This window comes from Xenopus tropicalis, chromosome 7 (assembly GCF_000004195.4).
Source record: "Xenopus tropicalis strain Nigerian chromosome 7, UCB_Xtro_10.0, whole genome shotgun sequence".
Taxonomy (NCBI): Eukaryota; Metazoa; Chordata; class Amphibia; order Anura; family Pipidae; genus Xenopus; species Xenopus tropicalis.
Window position 1 is genome coordinate 98,983,081 of NC_030683.2, and position 20,087 is coordinate 99,003,167.

General features: G+C 40.8%; 1 protein-coding gene across 4 annotated transcripts in view; it reads right to left on the reverse strand.

Moving 5' to 3' along the window:
* acot7 (acyl-CoA thioesterase 7) overlaps positions 1-13,206 on the reverse strand; it is a 117,657-nt gene extending 104,451 nt beyond the window's left edge. Inside the window, exon 1 of one of the 4 annotated variants that reach the window (XM_004916190.4) lies at positions 13,014-13,206. In XM_004916190.4, the coding sequence (XP_004916247.1) occupies positions 13,014-13,060 (47 nt within the window). In that variant the 5' untranslated portion in view covers positions 13,061-13,206. 4 annotated transcript variants of the gene reach the window in all.
* Positions 13,207-20,087: the final 6,881 nt, after the last annotated feature.

The following is a 20,087-nucleotide window of genomic DNA, read 5'->3' on the forward strand; positions in this document are numbered from 1 at the left end:
ACATTACTGTGTTACTATGTAGGATCCCCCTCCTACTCGTGGGCCCTAATAAAGAACAAGGGCTATCAGGTTTTTCTTTTTTCCACCATAACTCTTTATGCCACCTAGCACTGTTGCAAGAGTGGATTCTTAATGTCCAATTCCCTGGTGGGTCCTAGGGGGCCCAGTTCAACACTGCACATCTGTAGGGGGTTTTGCCCAGTTCAGGAGACTTTCTGAAAGCAAAGACTAGTAGTTTATGCGCGAGAGGAACGTTTTCCTCCACTAATACAGATCACTGTAGATGTGTAGTTTTGCCATCTTAAACCCACTTTAAAAAGTCCATCTTTTGTCAACATTATTAACTACCTTTTGAGTCCACTCATTCAGTTTGCCTGCCCCTTCTTAAAAAAACATAGGCCCTGCAAATATCATTCTCTTTGTCAAATTATACAACTGAATCTGTGACGACAAAACAACAGCAACACAAGTTACACACATGCTAAATATGTTTCCCAGAGGTCATCAATCAATCATGATCCAGTTGCTGGTGAACTTGGCAAACAGAAGCCAAATTATACACATGTACTGAAATTATTACAAATGGTGTTATCATTCAGTTGACATTTAATATTACTTTATATATTTCCTTCTCTACTAGACTGGTGCAGGAAATTCTATACGCATGTACATTCTGGATAGGGGTACCCAATCGCAGAAAGTAAGGCTCTGCTAAGTGGCAAACTGGAGACCTTCAGATGATTTCCCATTCTTCTGTTTAAACAAACAACAACAACAACGTGAGAGCAACAGGTTAAACATGCCGTCTATATGTCAATTCTCTGTCTCGTGTTCCCAGTGTTACCTTTCACCTGCTTTTTTCACAGATTTCTTCATATCCTGACATGATCATAGCAAATTCTTCATGTGCAAAAGTGACTCAAAACAATGTCATTTATTCTGTGTTAATGATTCTACCCTTTACACACTTAGTGTAAAAGGCTATATTTGCCATGCTACTCGTGCCTGAAATCAGCATAGTGTGAGCAGAGTAAACTCTAAGAAAGGCAGAAGAGCCAGGTATGGGCAGCAATCCTCTCTATGAATGATTAATGTTCCCACCGCTACTCACTGACAAACTCCTTATGCCTTTTCTATTTGATAGTGTTAATATCTGTGCAACAGTTTCTAGTTCTATGGCTACAATTTTTGTAAAGAAGGTTTGGGACTTTTTTTTTAGATGTATACAATTATTCAACTATTTAAAATGTATTTAGCTTTTTTTACTCTATAAATTATAGATCCCAGAAAGGATCATGTCATTATTCTGTATTGGTGATATATAATGCACATTAATATCATTTAAAGCTTAATTTAGAGTGCACGCCTATTATTCTATATTATGTTCTTGAAATGCCAAAATTTTGCCTCAGTTGAGTCATGCTGCACAGGTACAGCAAGTTCTATCAAACAACACAGTAACACAATGGAAACTAGAGTTATATTGCAATGTACTGTGACTTGTGGATTGCATGACTAGAAATCAATTGACTACCTTGAATATACAGATTGGACACGTTTCATTTTGCTGATGGGTGGGTCAGAATTCTAATGGTTTTACTGTACACAGACAGTACATATTGTAAGTGCGGCATGTTAAAAACCTCACTAGTCATTTTACACTGCAATAGGTCAATAAAATAAAATGTGTAATAATAATCTTATGCAAATAATACTAACAAATACTAATCCTGTTATTAGTTGCCATTCTTTAGATTGCCATTAAAGATTAGAAAGCATTTAGCTAATGTACTGCCTGTACATTCACCAAGATCTTACAAATATGCTTAAGCTATAAAAAGCTTACATATATGACAGAGAGTAAGAGAAGCACTGTACCTTCTGAGCACCATGAGGCCAGGCAGCAGGAAGCTAGCTGTACTGTAGCACACACAGAGGCAGGCAGCGGTGTGACTGAATTACTGCTGGAAGATGCAACAAAGCTGGTGTACTCATTCTGAATATGCAAAGCCTCACAACGTCAGGGATGATGTCAAACCGGTGTCTATTAAACCACATGTGCAAGAGTAATGGTCAGGTCTTCCCAGGCTCTCCAATCACGTTCTACTGTGCCTCATACAGCCAATAGCAAATGCTCTGGTGTTGTCATGGTAACTCGGTTACAAAATTATCAACCCACCAGATGGAAACGCTTCCTGCTTGAGCATTTCTGACACACATTTATATATACATTATAGAAACAGAGCACAGGGAACTTTACTGTTCTTTTTGTACCTGGTGTTACCTTTATTATTATCTTATGTATCAGATTCATTCCTTTCCTTCTCCCCAAAGCCAAATACATGAATTACAGCCAATTAAAAAATGGCTATAATACAGGGAGGTAATGTAATAAAAGGTACAACGTTTCTACTGGTCTAATCATCCATAGCAACCAGTTAGCAGGTAGCACTTACTAGACATTTAACTGACCAACATCAAACATTTTACTGGTTGATTAACCAAACTAGACAAAACCTGTCAATTTCTGCTTGCTTCTGTCTGAAGTAATAAGCACACAGGCTATCTGCTCCATAGGCATAGAGGTCTGTCTGTAGCTTGTATGCACACTGTCCCTTGCTTGCAACTTACTGCTACTTCCATGTGCAGGAGAATTAGGTAAAAACTGTAGCAAATAAACATACATGACAATATTTATAACACTTCAGCCACAGTCCTGCTGTGATAGGATTCTGGGAAGTGTAGTCCAATCACAGCTAAGAGCAGGTTGAAATACATAAAACCTGAAGCCCAGCAACACTGCTTGGCATATATACATTCATGCATAAAAGCCTTTATAAGTAATTAACATTGGCATTATTGTAGTGAACATCCATAGGTCATAATAGGGGGCAGATTTATCAAAGTGTGAGTTTAAAGCTTAATACATAAAAACTCACCCATGTTCTATTCAATCCTACAGGATTTTTAGAAGCATATTTATCAATGGGTAAAAGAACTACTTGTGCTTAAAATAAACAAATATTTTGGTTAATGATCAAAAGCTGATATAGAATCACTTGAGGCAAATTTCTGGTGCTTGACAATCTTCTAAGCTCATCACAAGTATCCCCCCTCTCATCACTGCAGGGTGATGGCTATTACAATGACTGTCAGTACATAAGTGGATTTGCTTACTTGCTTCCTTCAAAAATCTGATCTATCTACACTCTTAGGTTCAGTGGTGTTCAGGCTCTTGCTGCAAGTTAGGTACCTGCGGGCTACCTGCAAAATAGCAAATAACCTGCGGGTTACAGGTAGGATTTTTGCATGTAGGTATGAGTGCGGGTTGGTAGCTCTGCAATTTTTATTTATATTAAGGTTTACTTCTTTAAGCCTTTTTCCTTTTTCCATCTGATGATGTCACTCCCGGTTTGCAGCAACAGCACCTGTTTTAATAGAAATCCAGGGGTAGCGGGTCAGGTTGCAGGTACAGCAGATGTGGTTGGGTTCGTACAGTGGGTCAAAATGTTTGAAAGACTCTACTTCCTGTATAGTTAAAACCTCCTATGAATGGTATTTTCCAAGAGACAACTGGGGAAGAGGTCCTACAGAGGAGATCTCTACTGGATTCAGTGGTAATGTGTTCTGTTCCACAAAAACAGAAGCAGCCATTCCTGTCTCAATCTGAACTAATCTTCCCTCTTATTCCTCCTTGGCTATGTGCGGAAGCGACTGATTTCAGTTATTTTTTCCAAAGGGTGTGCAACCAAATGTTAAGTTAAGGGTGCCAATAATTTTGTTCAGCCCATTTTTGGAGTTTTGTGTGATATTTTGTCCAATTTACTTTTTTCCTCCCTTTTTTGTTTTGTTCCAATACACACAAAGAAAATAGACATGTGTATAGCAAAACATTACTGCAATACCTTTCTGTGAAAAATACTTGATTTTCTGGAAAAATTTCTGGGGTGCCAACAATTTGGGCCATGACTGTATAAAGGTTGACGGCAATCCTGATGGCGCTGGTTCAAATCCAGATCGATGGTGATCTGCCTTTTTCCCCCCTTGGGTCCAAAAATAATGTCATCCTGGCCCATAAAAAGGATCCTTGATGCCAATCTTATTAATAGGGAGGAAAGACAAAAATATAAGCAGGCCGGTAATTTTTTTTGCAGAAAAGTTGCCAACCCTAGCCCTCCTTACACATGTTTGTATCTGCGGGCAAATATGGCACAGTTAGGAACCTGTCTGAGATGGTTGTAACTGGTGATCCCTTCCATAAGTCAGTGGTAGAGTGTGGCCTGTAAAGGTAAATGGCAATCCTGAGGGTGCTGGTTCAATTCCAGCTCAATATTGACTTGCCTTTTTTCACCCTGGGTGCAAAAATAATGCCACCCTGGCACATAAAAAGGCTGCTTGATGCCAATGTTAGTAGCAGGGAGAAAAGATAAAAATATGCAGGCTAGATTTTTACTCCTGAAAAGGTGGCAACTCAAGTCCTTACACGCGTTTGTATCTGCATCCCATGTGTATAAGCACTTAAAGAACACTCAGGTAGGTGACCTTCTCTCTACTCAGCCTTCAGTGGTCATGCTGCATTTGCCGCTAGTGATGAGCAAAACTGCAGCAATTTGCTTTGCCAAAAATTTGCTAAACCATCGAAAAATCTGCAAAATGGCAACATTTTGACAAATGTATTGATATCAGTGGGTTTTTTAACTGTGTTTTGCACTGAAATTAATGAGTGTTTTTCCTTGCTTTTTCTCTTATGCCAAATACATTAAAGTCAATGGGTGTTGTATATCAAGGTTTTTCCAGCACCCTATACATTGGAGTACATAGATGTTTTCTTTTAAGCATATAGTGAAATTCTAGCACAGGTTCCTGAAATTTTTCACACAGCTTAGAGTGAACATTGATCTGTACCCCAACATCATCCAATCATTTTGTAAAATTATGCAAGTCAAAATTAAATCCTTCAGCAGCATCACTGAGCAACTGGAAGACAATTATAAGCATATGATTCACATGTAGGATGCCTCTGATCACACCTCATTTCATCAGTTAGCAGAATTTCCTTGGGTCCAACCTTCGGCAATTCCTCTTGGGGCCATAGAAAACAATGTTCAGGGGTACTAATTCCCCTGGTAGCCCACCTTATGGCATTTTAAGGGTCATGTTTACTAAGATTGGAAATAAATATCAATGGCGATGTTCCCCATAGCAATCAATAAACAATTAGATTTGAACATTTAAATCAAAATCAAAAACCTGATTGGTTGCTACAGCAACATTACAATGATAATTATCTCCAATCTTAGGGGTATAGTTGTCATGCTGTATAAAAAGTGTAGTAAATGCTTTGATTTGCTTTGGTTTTCCAATTGCTGATTGGTTGTGCAACATCACAGGTAATGCTTCACTCCACTTTTTACACAGCATGATAAATATACGCCTATGTAAACATGCCCTTTAGTTCTAATTTAAGAAAACAAGGTGCGGCACACTCATCAGTGTACACTGTTTCTAATCTTGGTGCTATATATAATTAGTCAGCACTAACTTACAAAGGCACAATCAATCTACCTGTTGCAAAAAACATTGCAATACTGTCCCTGCACTTCTTAGGTTTGATTAGACTAAGCAACTAAACTAATTTCTGCAGCTTAGTTATGATTAAAAGTACTATTTCACTATATCAGAGAAAAAGAAACTTTTAAAAAATGAAGAATCATTTACTTAAAATTGACTCTAGAATGATTTACTTTACGGATAACAGATCCCATACCAAATTATATATTATATATTTGGGAACATATAGGCACAATTTAGAACTTTAATTATAGCGAATTATAGAAGCCCTGGTTTTTAATGCTGCATGCTCTTTGTGCCTCCCAAATGCCCTACCAGACCAATTACAAATAATCACATGGTCTAGAAATGATCATAAATTATCAGCACAGCAAGCTAAGTGAATATTATTTGTAAAGGCTTTTAGGACTATTTCCTGTCCCCATTAATAATAGCTGTTAGCACTAGAATGAACAATTACATGCAAAAAAGTAGTTACCTGTATTAAAATAGTCCCACCTCACCCCATGGCAGTACTTTACATGTCTCTTACCTTCTTCGGTGTGCTTCTAACTGTGCCTTAATTATGTGTTTAGTTATATATCCGAATCTTACAAACCGCTGCATTGCCAACTCAACCAACTCAAAGGCAGCAAAAGACATAAAAAAGACTAAGTTCCTATACCACCTGGCTACAATATGTAAGAGCAAAGCAAATATTAAATGCGCACTCTCTTTGTCATAATGTTTGGCATTTCTTATGCACTGTGTGGTTACTCTGAAACTGGAATATTATGGGCTGTCCATGTTTTTTTTCTATGTGAAAAAAAGATATCCTGATTTTCCTCTTTTTTTAAATCAATAAGATAGAGTGTTTAGGACAGAAATATGACATTTTTACTAAAATCTTACATCAATTACTTTTATTTTAAATTACACTGTTTAAATACACTATTTAAAAAAAGAAAGGAAAAATAGTTTTTAACTAAGCTATTAGAGAAATCAACAAATAATTTAGTTTGAAAATTCACTTTTTTATTACATGGCAGCTAATGTGTCCATGTAGCTTGGCTACATGTAGATCGGGCAGGTTTGATTTTGACATTAGATGGAGGACAGCATCAGCTAATTGATGCAGTGCTCGATCCGACGGGTTGCATTCCTGTTGTTGTAATCCAGTTGTTTGGCCCCAGGGCCAAGTGGTCAGATTAGCTCAATATCACCCACCTTAGTTGAGCATATTGTGAAAAATATCAGCTTGCTTGACGACCTTGCCAAACGAGCGGCTCTTATAGAGTATGGCCTGTAGAGATGCACCGAATCCACTATTTTAGGATCCAGCAGAACACCAAATCCTTTGTAAAAAAGATTGGTCCGAATACTGAACCAAATCCTAATCTGCGTATGCAAAGGAGGGCTTAACAGAACTGCACACAGAGCACGTGGTGATAGATTTTTCAACTTTTGAAAAACGTTTATGTAACAAAAAGTCACATGATTTAAGGATTTTGATTTGGCCAAATCCAAATCCTGCTGAAAAAGGCTGAATCGAAGTGGAATCCCGAAATGAATCCTGGATTTGGTATATCCCTAACGGATATACAACAACTTACGATTTACTTCTCCAAATAGCACATAGCCTCAAGTGTTTTTGAGGTTTCCTATTCCTACTCATGGACTAAAGCTGCAGCACACACTGTACCTGTGCCCAATCAACTCAATTCTATTTAAAATGTTTCAGAGTAACATTTACAGTATTTGTGCAGGTGGCGCAGTCCAGCCAAAGTGTGATCAGGCCCGGGCCTAGGGCGGCACAAATTTGGGGGCTCCCATAGAGAGCAATGGGGACCTCTCCATATATGAGTTTAATGGGGGCGGCCTCGGGCGCCTTGATAAGAAATCCGGCGCTCAGTGTGAGTCAATCCTGTGCAGGCCCAGGCTGGCAATCTGTGCATTCTGGCAGATGCCAAAGGGGCTGCTTTAAGATACCACAGTCATTATTTATTGGGCCTGTGGGGGGCTGTTTGGGCCTCTGTACACTTGCTTGATCTTGTCAATAGATCTTGCTTAAAAAAGGCTACTTAGAACTTATACCTAATATAATATAAAAATTATTGCTGTAAACACCAAAAAGTTGGAACTGAGGATTGCACGTAATTTAGCAAAAATTCTTTTTTACAGCTTAATATTATTGTTAATAAACTAGAAGTGTCCAGCTTATCTAAATTAGCTGTTCGTCGACACTCAAGCTGGATTTACCTTTCTTGCCCTCCTAAGCCCAGCTGCTGTACCGCACCACCGTTTCAGCACCAGTTACCCAGAGAAACTGATACCTGTACTCGGGTCCACAGCACTATGTAACATCAACGCAATTGTTCAGAAATTATCTAAAAACTTTATTCAGCCAGAGAATAGTGTGCATATTTCATTACATTGCATTCCCAATTTCTACACAACAGCATTTGTATAAAATCACATAAACTCCCTATCAGATCTAAGCTGACAATCATAGTAACAGCAAATTTCAATCTCAATCTGGCAGCAATCAGAAATTTCACCACGTGACCACACACAATGCTGTGACATCACTGCTCGTGGTTGGATCATAAATTAAATGTTATTATTCTGGCTGTGGACCTGGGTTTTCATTACTATTACCTTTATAGATTTTAGTGGCAGCCTGCTTGCCGCGCAAGGCCCTGTCTTTCCCACAAATCCCAGCCTGTCAACACTGTGCTGCTGCTCTGATCTATTGGTAACAAGCTCCCTGTCTACCTTTTCGGTACCACTGCTTTGGAATAAGGCGTTATAATACAATATCTGTATCTCAACTTTAATAAAAAGACACAGAAATGCATGGTGCAGAAATTACTGCTGTCAACTCTATTTGGACCAAGCATTTTAATGTTGCAGAAGTTTTTTGCAGCAGTGTCCTATGCTTAAGAAGAAGTATGCACAGGTATAGGGCCTATTATCCAGAATGCTTGGGACCTTAGGTTTTCTTCAAACCTTTCCTTGGCCTTAGGGTAACAGGTCCACTCTGTAACCCAAATTTTGCACTATATAGTTTAAGCAAGGAAGTTATATGTTGGTACACAGGTTCTTTGTTGAATGCAGCCATTTGGGATGAATCTGGGATGGCTAGTGATATCACATGCATATTTTTTTTTTTACTTCTTCACAAGTAAATACATAAATAAAGGTCTTTAATATTCTGAGAAAATGGGGTTACCACTGGGTAAAATGTTATGCCGAGTTTATTTTCTCTAAATGCATAATGCACTGAATTCAGAAATACTGTGTATTTAAATGTTATTTCTGCCATATTTTAGGCTTTCCATTAATGTAGCTCATTAAGTATGTGGAATCATCTCAATATTTATTTCCTAGGGTGAAAGGGAAAAAAACCTCTCCAGTGTTCTTCTATTATAATTAACGGGCATAGCCCAAAGCCAACAGTAGCTGCATTAGGTGAAATCCACGCAAGAGGACAGAGTTGTTGATTTACAGAACACATGATATTGGGTGTGCTGTCCCAAAATACAGCACTGTTTTTGTATAGCTCCCTAGTTGTGCAAAACAGCCACCTGGCTAAATTTGATCTACAGAAAGCAAATATATAAAATTTTAGATATTTTTCCCTTTGTAATAACCAAACACAAAGAACAGCTTCAAAGCTATATTTAAAAGCATGTCGCAAATTTGATAAACACTATAAGATCACTTTTTACTGGAAAAACCACCATTTACTTGTACTGGATCTTTCATAGTTTAATTAATAGAATAAATCCATATTTATTTCCAGCCTACCACTGCAAATAGAAAGGATGCTCTAACTTTTTTTTTAATAATCCCTAAAATGTAGGTTTAAAAAGAACTTAATAGTTCTGTGTGTCATGTATTTTTTATAAGTGCTCCCATTTCAAGGGAATCTTGTAACCTTAACCTTAATTGACTGATAAGCATTAAGAGGTTTTAATGTAATGTGGAGTTTACAAAATTTTAAGTTTAGAAAAACTGTTACATTGAGTATAAACTATTGTTCAGGGGTCCTCAAACTATGACCCGAGGGCCGGGTATGGCCCCCCCCCCAAGGTCATTTACCCAGCCCGCTCCCCGTTGCATCCTCACCTTTGGCTACTACCTGTCTGCCACAGCATAGCAAAACAAATTGATACATTTAAACTTGCCCCCAATTTACACTTTAAAAAAAGTTTTTCTGCAGACTAACATTAGCAGAGATATACCAGCAGGGACAGCGGATTTGGATTGGTTTGACCAACCTATGGAATTCTAGTGCAGTGATCCCCAACCAGTGGTTTGTGAGCAACATGTTGCTGACCAACCCCTTGGATGTTGCTCCCAGTGGCCTCAAAGCAGGTGCTTATTTTTTGAATTTCTGGCTTGGAGGCAAGTGTTGATTGCATAAAACCCAGTGTAAAGCCAAACAGAGCTTTCTATAGTCTGCTGGACCACACAGGGGCTACCAAATTGCCAATTATAGCTCTTATTGGCACCCCCAGGAACTTTTTCCATGATTGTGTTGCTCCCCAACACTTTTTTTCATTTGAATGTGGCTCAAGGGTATAAAAGGTTGGGGATCACTGTTCCAGTGTATATACTTAACTTAACTAGCATGTAATCACATTTCCATTTTGATTTACCTCAAGGGCCTCTACGATATTAGGAACCAACCTATTGCACCCTAAAACAAGCCCTGCATCAGAAACCCACTCGGCTTTATGGGGCCCTTGACAAGTAGGACAATGGTTTCCCAATGCAGCAGAACTAAGTGTTGTTGTTGAGGACCCCAAGATTATAATGCCCAACCAACATTGCACCATTACCATATCCCCCAAAGGGCAGTGCATGCCTTGCAGCAGAACATGTACCATATCCCACAAAGGGCAGTGAATGCCTTGCAGTTGCAGCAGAACATGTACCATATCCCCCAAAGGGCAAAGCATGCATTCCAGCATAACATGTACCATATCCCCCAAAGGGCAGTGCATGCATTGCAGTAGAACATGTACCATATCCCACAAAGGGCAGTGCATGCATTGCAGCAGAACATGTACCATATTCCACAAAGGGCAGTGCATGCATTGCAGCAGTACTTGTACCATATCCCCCAAAGCTTGAAAAAGGGGTCACTTTGCCCCGAAACGTTGCACTACCGCAATAAAGTTTGAACTTAAGGGCTTGTCCCTATTACAGCTCTGAGTGCCATTGCATTTGTGGTTACTTTGGATTTTTGGAGGGTGCCGATCCCCCCAGCAGTGTGCACCGGGCTCATAATCTAAGTTGGAGAGCTAAGGGTGTGCGAGGAAGGTCTCTGGTTCCCCTATCCTCCAAAGGGCAGTACATGTATTGCAGCAGTACATGTACCATATCCCACAAAGGGCAGTGCATGCATTGCAGCAGTACATGTACCATATCCCACAAAGGGCAGTGCATGCCTTGCAGCAGAACATGTACCATATCCCCCAAAGGGCAGTGCATGCATTGCAGCAGTACATGTACCATATCCTCCAAAGGGCAGTGCATGCATTGCAGCAGTACATGTACCATATCCCACAAAGGGCAGTGAATGCCTTGCAGCAGAACATGTAACGTATCCCAGAAAAGGCAGTGCATGCATTGCAGCAGTACATGTACCATATCCCCCAAAGGGCAGTGCATGCCTTGCAGCAGAACATGTACCATATCCCACAAAGGGCAGTGCATGCATTGCAGCAGAACATGTACCATATCCCACAAAGGGCAGTGCATGCATTGCAGCAGAACATGTACCATATCCCACAAAGGGCAATGCATGCCTTGCAGCAGAACATGTACCATATCCCACAAAAGGCAGTGCATGCCTTGCAGCAGTACATGTACCATATACCACAAGGGCAATGCATGCCTTGCAGCAGAACATGTACCATATCCCACAAAAGGCAGTGCATGCATTGCAGCAGTACATGTACCATATCCCACAAAGGGCAGTGCATGCCTTGCAGCAGAACATGTACCATATCCCATAAAGGGCAGTGCATGCATTGCAGTAGAACATGTACGATATCCCCCAAAGGGCAGTGCATGCCTTGCAGCAGAACATGTACCATATCCCACAAAGGGCAGTGCATGCATTGCAGCAGTACATGTACCATATCCCCCAAAGGGCAGTGCATGCCTTGCAGTAGAACATGTACGATATCCCCCAAAGGGAAGTGCATGCCTTGCAGCAGAACATGTACCATATCCCACAAAGGGCAGTGCATGCATTGCAGCAGTACATGTACCATATCCCCCAAAGGGCAGTGCATGCCTTGCAGTAGAACATGTACCATATCACACAAAAGGCAGTGCATGCCTTGCAGTAGAACATGTACCATATCCCACAAAAGGCAGTGCATGCCTTGCAGCAGTACATGTACCATATCCCCCAATGGGCAGTGCATGCATTGCAGCAGTACATGTACCATATCCCCCAATGGGCAGTGCATGCATTGCAGCAGTACATGTACCATATCCCCCAAAGGGCAGTGCATGCATTGCAGTAGAACATGTACGATATCCCCCAAAGGGCAGTGCATGCCTTGCAGCAGAACATGTACCATATCCCACAAAGGGCAGTGCATGCATTGCAGCAGTACATGTACCATATCCCCCAAAGGGCAGTGCATGCCTTGCAGTAGAACATGTACGATATCCCCCAAAGGGAAGTGCATGCCTTGCAGCAGAACATGTACCATATCCCACAAAGGGCAGTGCATGCATTGCAGCAGTACATGTACCATATCCCCCAAAGGGCAGTGCATGCCTTGCAGTAGAACATGTACCATATCCCACAAAAGGCAGTGCATGCCTTGCAGTAGAACATGTACCATATCCCACAAAAGGCAGTGCATGCCTTGCAGCAGTACATGTACCATATCCCCCAATGGGCAGTGCATGCATTGCAGCAGTACATGTACCATATCCCCCAATGGGCAGTGCATGCATTGCAGCAGTACATGTACCATATCCCCCAAAGGGCAGTGCATGCATTGCAGCAGTACATGTACCATATCCCCCAAAGGGCAGTGCATGCATTGCAGCAGTACATGCACCATATCCCCCAAAGGGCAACACAAGCACTTCCGCAATGAAGCAAAGGTGGGTACGGTGTATATTCCCCGCCCACTCCCAGAGCAGTAACCTCCCACCTGCAGGTAGGAACTAGGGTTCCCCCAGCCCCAGCTGCGCAGGGCTTTACTCGCTACAGACACAGGGCTGGTATAGCGCTACATAGGTACATGGCAGCCTGCTGTTAGGGAGCCGGCACAGGGAGGGGTCCCGGCCAGACAGCCCGGCACATAATACACGTGTGCGGTGACACAGCAGGGACTGGCGGCCTGGCCCCTAACCGCGGCCCGCCTAGTGCCATGTACACCCGGGAGCGGGCAGTGGGATAGGTGCCGCTGGGGGAGGCTTACCTGCTGATCTGGATGGCTGAGGATGAGGAGATCTTGGGGAGAGACATGTCCGAGGAGGTTCGGCGGCTGCAGTGAGGAGAAGCGAGGCGGCCGGGCTGCTGTAGGATGGATGCTCTGACTGAGAGGGGAGGGGAATAAGGAGGGGACAGAATGGCTTTGGCTCACTCAGTCCTTTGGCAAAGAGCGCCAAACTCAAACACTGGCTGCGGGTATCTAACAACATGACCAATGTCACTCTCCGATATTTAGTACGTTCCGATTATTATATGCCGCCTGGGCCCAATAATCTAATATTACTCTTCAGTTAGGCACATGTATTCTCATTGTTATAATCTAATATTACTCTTCGGTAAGCACATGTATTCTCATTATTATAATCTAATGTTACTCTTCAGTAAGCACATGTATTCTCATTGTAGTTGGTCCCAGATAATACATCGTATTTGTGATGGAGGCCTGAATGGCAATAATGATAAGGATCCTACCTTTTGCATGAAATTATATAAATTATCCTCTTGGTTCATTCAGTCCCCTGTCTGATGCAGATGAGAAAAAGCAAATGTAAAAACCCACTTTTTAAAATGATTCCCCATCCCAGTTCTACCTATTACTTAACTGTCACTACTATAGCTGCCAGGAGTCTAACTATAGAGAAGTCAGATTTTATTAATCATTTAAAATTCATATTTGTCACATATCACAAATTAATTTCCAATTCATATATGTACACCTAATTGCAATAAATAAACAATCTCAGGCCAGCTTGTTCTAGAGCAGTGATCCCCAACCAGTGGCTTGTGGGCAACATGTTGCTCCCAGGGGCCTCAAAGTAGGTGCCAATTTTTACATTTCTGCCCTGGGGGCATATTTTGGAAGAACAGAGACATATTTTTACTCCAATCAGATAATCCTGCAGGCTGACAAATAGCCAATCACAGTTCTAAAGGTGGCCATACACGGGCCGACTATAGCTGCCGGTATCGGTCCCTTGGACCGATTCGGCAGCTAATCGGCCCGTGTATGGGGAGAGCAGAGCGGCCTGGCCGACCGATATCTGGCCTGAAATTGGCCAGATTCTCGATCGGCCAGGTTAGAAAATCTGGTCGGATCTGATGCGGTCCCCGATCCGACTGCCCCATTGCCGCCCACATAATCCGATCGTTTGGCCCCAGGGCCAAACGATCGGATTATTATTTTTTTTACCTAAATGGTCCCCGATATCGCCCACCCGTAGGTGGGGATATCGGGGGAAGATCCGCTCGCTTGGCGACATCGCCAAGCGAGCAGATCTGCTCGTGTATGGCCACCTTTATTTGGCATCCCCCAAAAAATGTTTTCATGCTTGTGTGGCTCACCAACACTTTTTACATCTGAGTGTGGATCACAAGTGAAAAAGTTGTTTTCATTGATCACGCCATACACCTTGTTAACCTTTGGAAGATTTCTTGAATATATTGGGTTATTGCTGCCATGCACTTGCATCACTTAATTCACTGTTCTATCCTGGATGCTTAAGAGTTCCTTCTATATTGCCAGCTTAGTCTTCCACTTCAAATAAATGGATACATTCATAGCCCTCTCTGCTTTTTTGGCAAAAGCTTTGTTCTGGGAAAAGCAAATACTAAAAAATGTGATCCTCGCAGCATATCTCTGACATTAGTACACATCTGCAATAAGCTGCATGAACTCAGGGCGTCCCCTGACCATGAGGAGACCATAATGCTGTGTATCTGACTGCAGGCCTGAATCTACCAAAGGGACAATTAAATCAATATGATTAATCATGGTGTGATGTAGTAGGTTGCAGCTAGCTATATATCGATCGTAAGCCATCACAGCTAGGAGAAAACATTCTGTGCAGGCAAAAACCATAAAAGACAAAAGCAAAATGCAGTGGAGCCAAGCACAACAATCTGGGAGTTAAAGGACACTTTTAAGGAATACTGTCTGTTTGTGCAAGGACTGTCAGTCTGAGTAACTGCACTAGTGAACATAAGCCTTAGCATTTATAAATTTATATATATTTCTTTCCGCTAGCTATACATTGCACTGCAGTGGAATTCTGCTGCAGCATGCATTTGTGTCAAAACTAATAATTCTTGCCCTGCCTATAGTCAGCATTAAACGGTTCTACTGTAGGATTATAGAAAGCTTGATAAACAGCAGGAATAAATGGAAAAAAATCACAAAGCAACAGATTTATAGATGCAGCGCTGATATAAAAGGACTGATTTAGAGAGAGACTTGGTGCTATGTAGAGCTCTGTTGAAACCAGGCTTGCAATAGGCTGGTTTCAGTTGAGTCACAAATACACATATCCAAGTGCTGCTAATGTGATTCAGCCTCAATGCACTGCCCTAAATATTGTAAATTAGATTTTTAGTCACTGACATATAAAGATATAAGAAGTAATTTATTACCCTGCTTAGTGCAAGATCACTAAGGGCACAAGAGCAGAACCCTAAGTGCCCATTTTGGAAACACTTGCATTCTCCTGCATTCTGTGCTAATATGCAGACTGTGCCTTCTGCTACTTTGTACCCTGTGCCTCTGAGTAAAAACTCTGGCTGAGGGAGCAGAGATGCTCAACCATCGTGCATTGCATCTCTGTCAATCACCCTCATCCCCCACTTGTCAAACTCATCACACTCATAAGGGGGGAGTCACAAAAGTGGAGATAACTGTTTTTGGAGTAAAAGTGGTGGTAAAACACTTCTCTATATATGCTAAATTCCAACTCAACCACCACTTTTCAGTTTTTGGTGCAAGAAAGACGGTTTACACACACTTTTATGAATTTGTCTTTTAAACAACATTTTAACAGCATTTTTTCTCGACATTTTCAAAATGAAATAGAGCTCAATGTAACACTTACTACTCAGTCACATAGTTCACTGGGGGACTTGAATTTAATTGCATCACCCCCTGAGGTAAGGGTAGGTGCAATGGGGTCTTACTACTCAGTCATATTGTTCACTGGGGGACTTGAATTTAATTGTATTACCCCCTGAGCTAAAGGGTAGATGCAATAGGGTCTTACTACTCAGTCACATTGTCCACTGGGGGACTTGATTTTAATTGCATTACAGTTTAATAGGCAGTGTAGGACTCACCTAAAATGAGGGGCCTTGACGTGGCACGTGAGCTTACATATTTTAGCCAAAGTGTGGTACTAACACCTCATCTTTTGTAAAAATTCACTTTTAAAGGCAAACTGAGCGCTGGCAATTTTTTTTTATTTCTCAGTGTAACTGTCGGATCAATTCTAAGCTCTTCTGTTTTGCTTTATTTTACACAGTCTTCACACCTCTGGTAGGAGCACAATTCATTAGGATAATAATGGGCATTAACAGCCTATTTTCAGGGGACAAGTTCCAGTCTAACCTTAGAACAATAGGTACAAAACACCTTATTAACATTTTTATAAACAAGTAAAACACTGATTAAACAAAAAATGTAATTTATACAATCTTGTATATTAAAAGTTTTTACCTAACATTTGCATTATTAGGTTAATGAATGAGGCAATAATAACATTTTGAGTAAATGTATTGTATAAGTCTTTCTTTAAAGGAAAGGTAAAGCCAGGCAAAAAAATTTTTTTTAGCAGCAGTGCCCCTTTTTTATTACTTCACTAACACTTGCTTCAACTTATCTGTGCCCCCATAGCATGTCCAGAACTACAGAGCTGCTTGGCAGCATTGGCCACCGCCTTTAGCTGTGTCACTTCTGTGTCCAGTAGCCATTTTGGTGATCACCAAGCAACACATGCACAGTGACACCCAAATTGGAATATTTGGCTACTGTGAATTTAAGGTTGGACTGGACCAACAGGACACTGGGAAAAAATCTACTGGTCCCTGGTCTTGTTGGGCCCCTTTTCACTGGGCATGTTGGTGGGTGAGGTGGATTGCTGTTGACCAGTAATCAGTGGCGGTAGAGATGTAGCGCAATGGCAGAATAGTGCACCCCCACCCCCTTGATCCACTTCTTCCCATGAGCCCCAAGTACACCAGTCTGACACTGTGTGCAGGTTCCTAGTTGAAATCCATTCTGGCATTTCAAGAGGTTTGTGAATAAGGAGGATAGTCCAACAAATCTTTCTACAGCTAGTGGGTGGGGGGGGGGGTGGTAGAGGCACCGGGCACTGCTTGTCCCTCATATAATCAAGGCTCTCCCCTCATTTAGTTTATAGGTTCATTAGCAGTTTATAGGGCCCTGCATTATATAGCTATTCCTTTTTTTTTTTTATTTTACCACAAGAGTACCTTGGTTCACAGATAGTAACAAGATAAAATTGCACATAGAAGGGAACCAAAAACTAGAAATAATTCACCAAATAGATGGAGGCCGAGGTGGTGAGCAGATAAACCATAAAGCAGAGAAGAGGCAGGCATTCAAAAGGTTTCCACAAACCACACTTGTGAAAGCAAAAATAATTTGTTACTAACATTCAAACCCATTTTGATGTCTTGTGTACTGTCATTAGCATATGCATCGCTTTTTACAAGTCAGATCTGGAGCAGCCCTTTGAGCACCTATTTACTGTGTGGCAGGGTAAAATGAACACAGGGCTCTATCAGATTAAGACAAGATCTGTAAACTCATTGCATGAGTGAGGCGACTGTAATGTTAGAGCTATGTCTCATTGATGCTAGAGCAAGCCTTAGGATTCGGAAACAGAGGTTATTACATTTCACATGCAGTCATTTGCAAATTAAAGGTGGTCATACATTGGCCAATGCTTCACTCTTTAATATGATACCGACACAAAAACTACTCATCAAAATAAATGTACATTAAAAGTTACCTATAGGTCGTGCCGATCATTTTTTTTTTTCAAAGTAATTGTTACTTGTTAAACTACAGCTGTCAACTTGTGTGAAAGATTATGCTTGCGTAACAGGAATTTAAACTATATAAAGGAATAGAGAAGCTAATTTGAATCTCTGAGGAGCATTGGGAACACATTGTTGGTATTATTGTGCAATAGATTAGAGTTCTTTACCGCAACTGTTGTACTACAACTCACAACTCGTGGAAGATCTTACCTGTGGAGGGAGGTAATTCAAAACTATATAAATGTTTAGAGCATGACTCATTTGAACCCCTGAGGAGTGTAGTGAATGCATTATTGGTATTATTGTGCAATAGCTCACAGTTTAACAGCATGTAAATAAACTTTGTGATAAAGGGTAATCTAACTTGTGCTGGTTACATAGATGGTACATTTTAATTAAGGGGACGCTCCTTGTATTTTGAACTTGTTAATATTGTTATTATGTTTATTTTATTTATTATGTTTATAATATTTTATTATTTTGAACATTCTTTCAAATGCTGTTTTGAGTATTATCAAATAAAGGGACGCAACAAATGGACTTCAGACCTGTTTAATAATGATATGGTGTTGGTATTAGTGTGCCCAACAATACACCACCATTCTATTTTGTAATTATATTAAATTGGATTAAAATGACAATTTAACAAGTTGGAGCGAGGACCATATAAATGAGCCGATGTGGTCCTCGATCCTATGGGAAAATTAAAACTGTCTGATCAACATCTAGACAATTTTAAGCCAAATATTGGTCAGGTAGGCCTCTCTGAGGCCCCCATACATTGGAGATAATCTGCTAAATCAGTCTGAAGGGCCCAAATTGGCAGAATTAAACCCTAAAAATGAATATGGATAGAAATGTCAGTTTTTATTTAATAAACTATTAACAACCTAAAGGATCAGCATCTATATAGCTGCAATGATCCAGTAATTTAAATTTGTCACAGGAGCTCCCTATGTTGGGTTTTGTTAGAAGTATCAGTGACACTGCACATGCTCAGTGGGCTCTGAGCAGCTATTGAGAATCTTAGGGGTCGTCACTGGCTTCAAAGCTGCCATTAACTAATAATCTGTATTATTTACTAAACAGCATTTTATTGTGAATTTTATTTTGTGTAAATACTGTATATTGTGCATTGGTCCTTAAGCTCAGGTAACTGACAGCAGCACAGAGCATGATACATTGAATTAGCAGAAAAGAAGATGGGGAGCTACTGGGGCATTTTGGGGGCACAGATCTTCCCTGCTAAATGGCTGTTGTTGCTTTGGGTTGGTACAGAACCACAAAACATAATGTGCAAGATTTCTATCCTAATTCTTTAGTTAAGCTTTAGTACTCCTCCTAAATCTGCCTTGTATGGCCACCTTTAATTATCATGTGTTCACAGCATAAAGATTATATAAATAAATATATAAAGGTTGCACAACTTGGAGACTACAGTAGTGACCAGGTTCAGCTGTTATTTGGGCAGCAGGGTGGGGTAAAACCTGTTACACAGCTAAAAATGAAAGGGAATCTACAGCCCCTGAACATATAAAAATATTTTGCAGAAAACAGCCTATATGTAAAAAACTGCTTTATCTCAAGCTGGCCATACACGTTCATATTTCAGTCTTCTTCTGATGAACGTTCGGGTATCAATTGTATGTTTTAATGCAACAATGTTCTGAACATAAAATAATTGGCAGACAGCAATCATACAAAAGTGACATCTCAGAAATGCAATATAGGTCACCCAAGGATATTGTCAGATACACAATACAGAAATACATATGCAGATTTTATCATTAGCCATCGAACCCGTCTGATTGGCCAGACGTCCAGGCTAATAGAACCCGCACTTTAAAAAAAAAAAAAAAAGGCCGCCACAGTGTTAGGCTGCCCGCACTGGGATCGAGCTCCCGGTTCAGGCAGCCATGTTGTGCCACTCTCGTGTACATAAGGGGCGAGTGCCACAACTCGCTCCTTGTGCTCATGTGTGTGGCGTAGGTGGGTGAGTCGTATCCAGTGCTCCTACGTCGCATGCACATTATGAGTGGGGGAGTCCTGCTCATTATGCGCATATATGCTTAATAACATTGCCGTCCTCATCGGAGCTCCCTCCCTGTGTGGGCGGCCTAGCACCAGCAGGGATTTTTAAAAAAAAAAATAAAACTATTAGCCTGCATCTCTGGTGGTGGAAGCAAATTTATGGTGATAAGTGCCCTTTACATGCTCCCAGCCATAGGTAAAT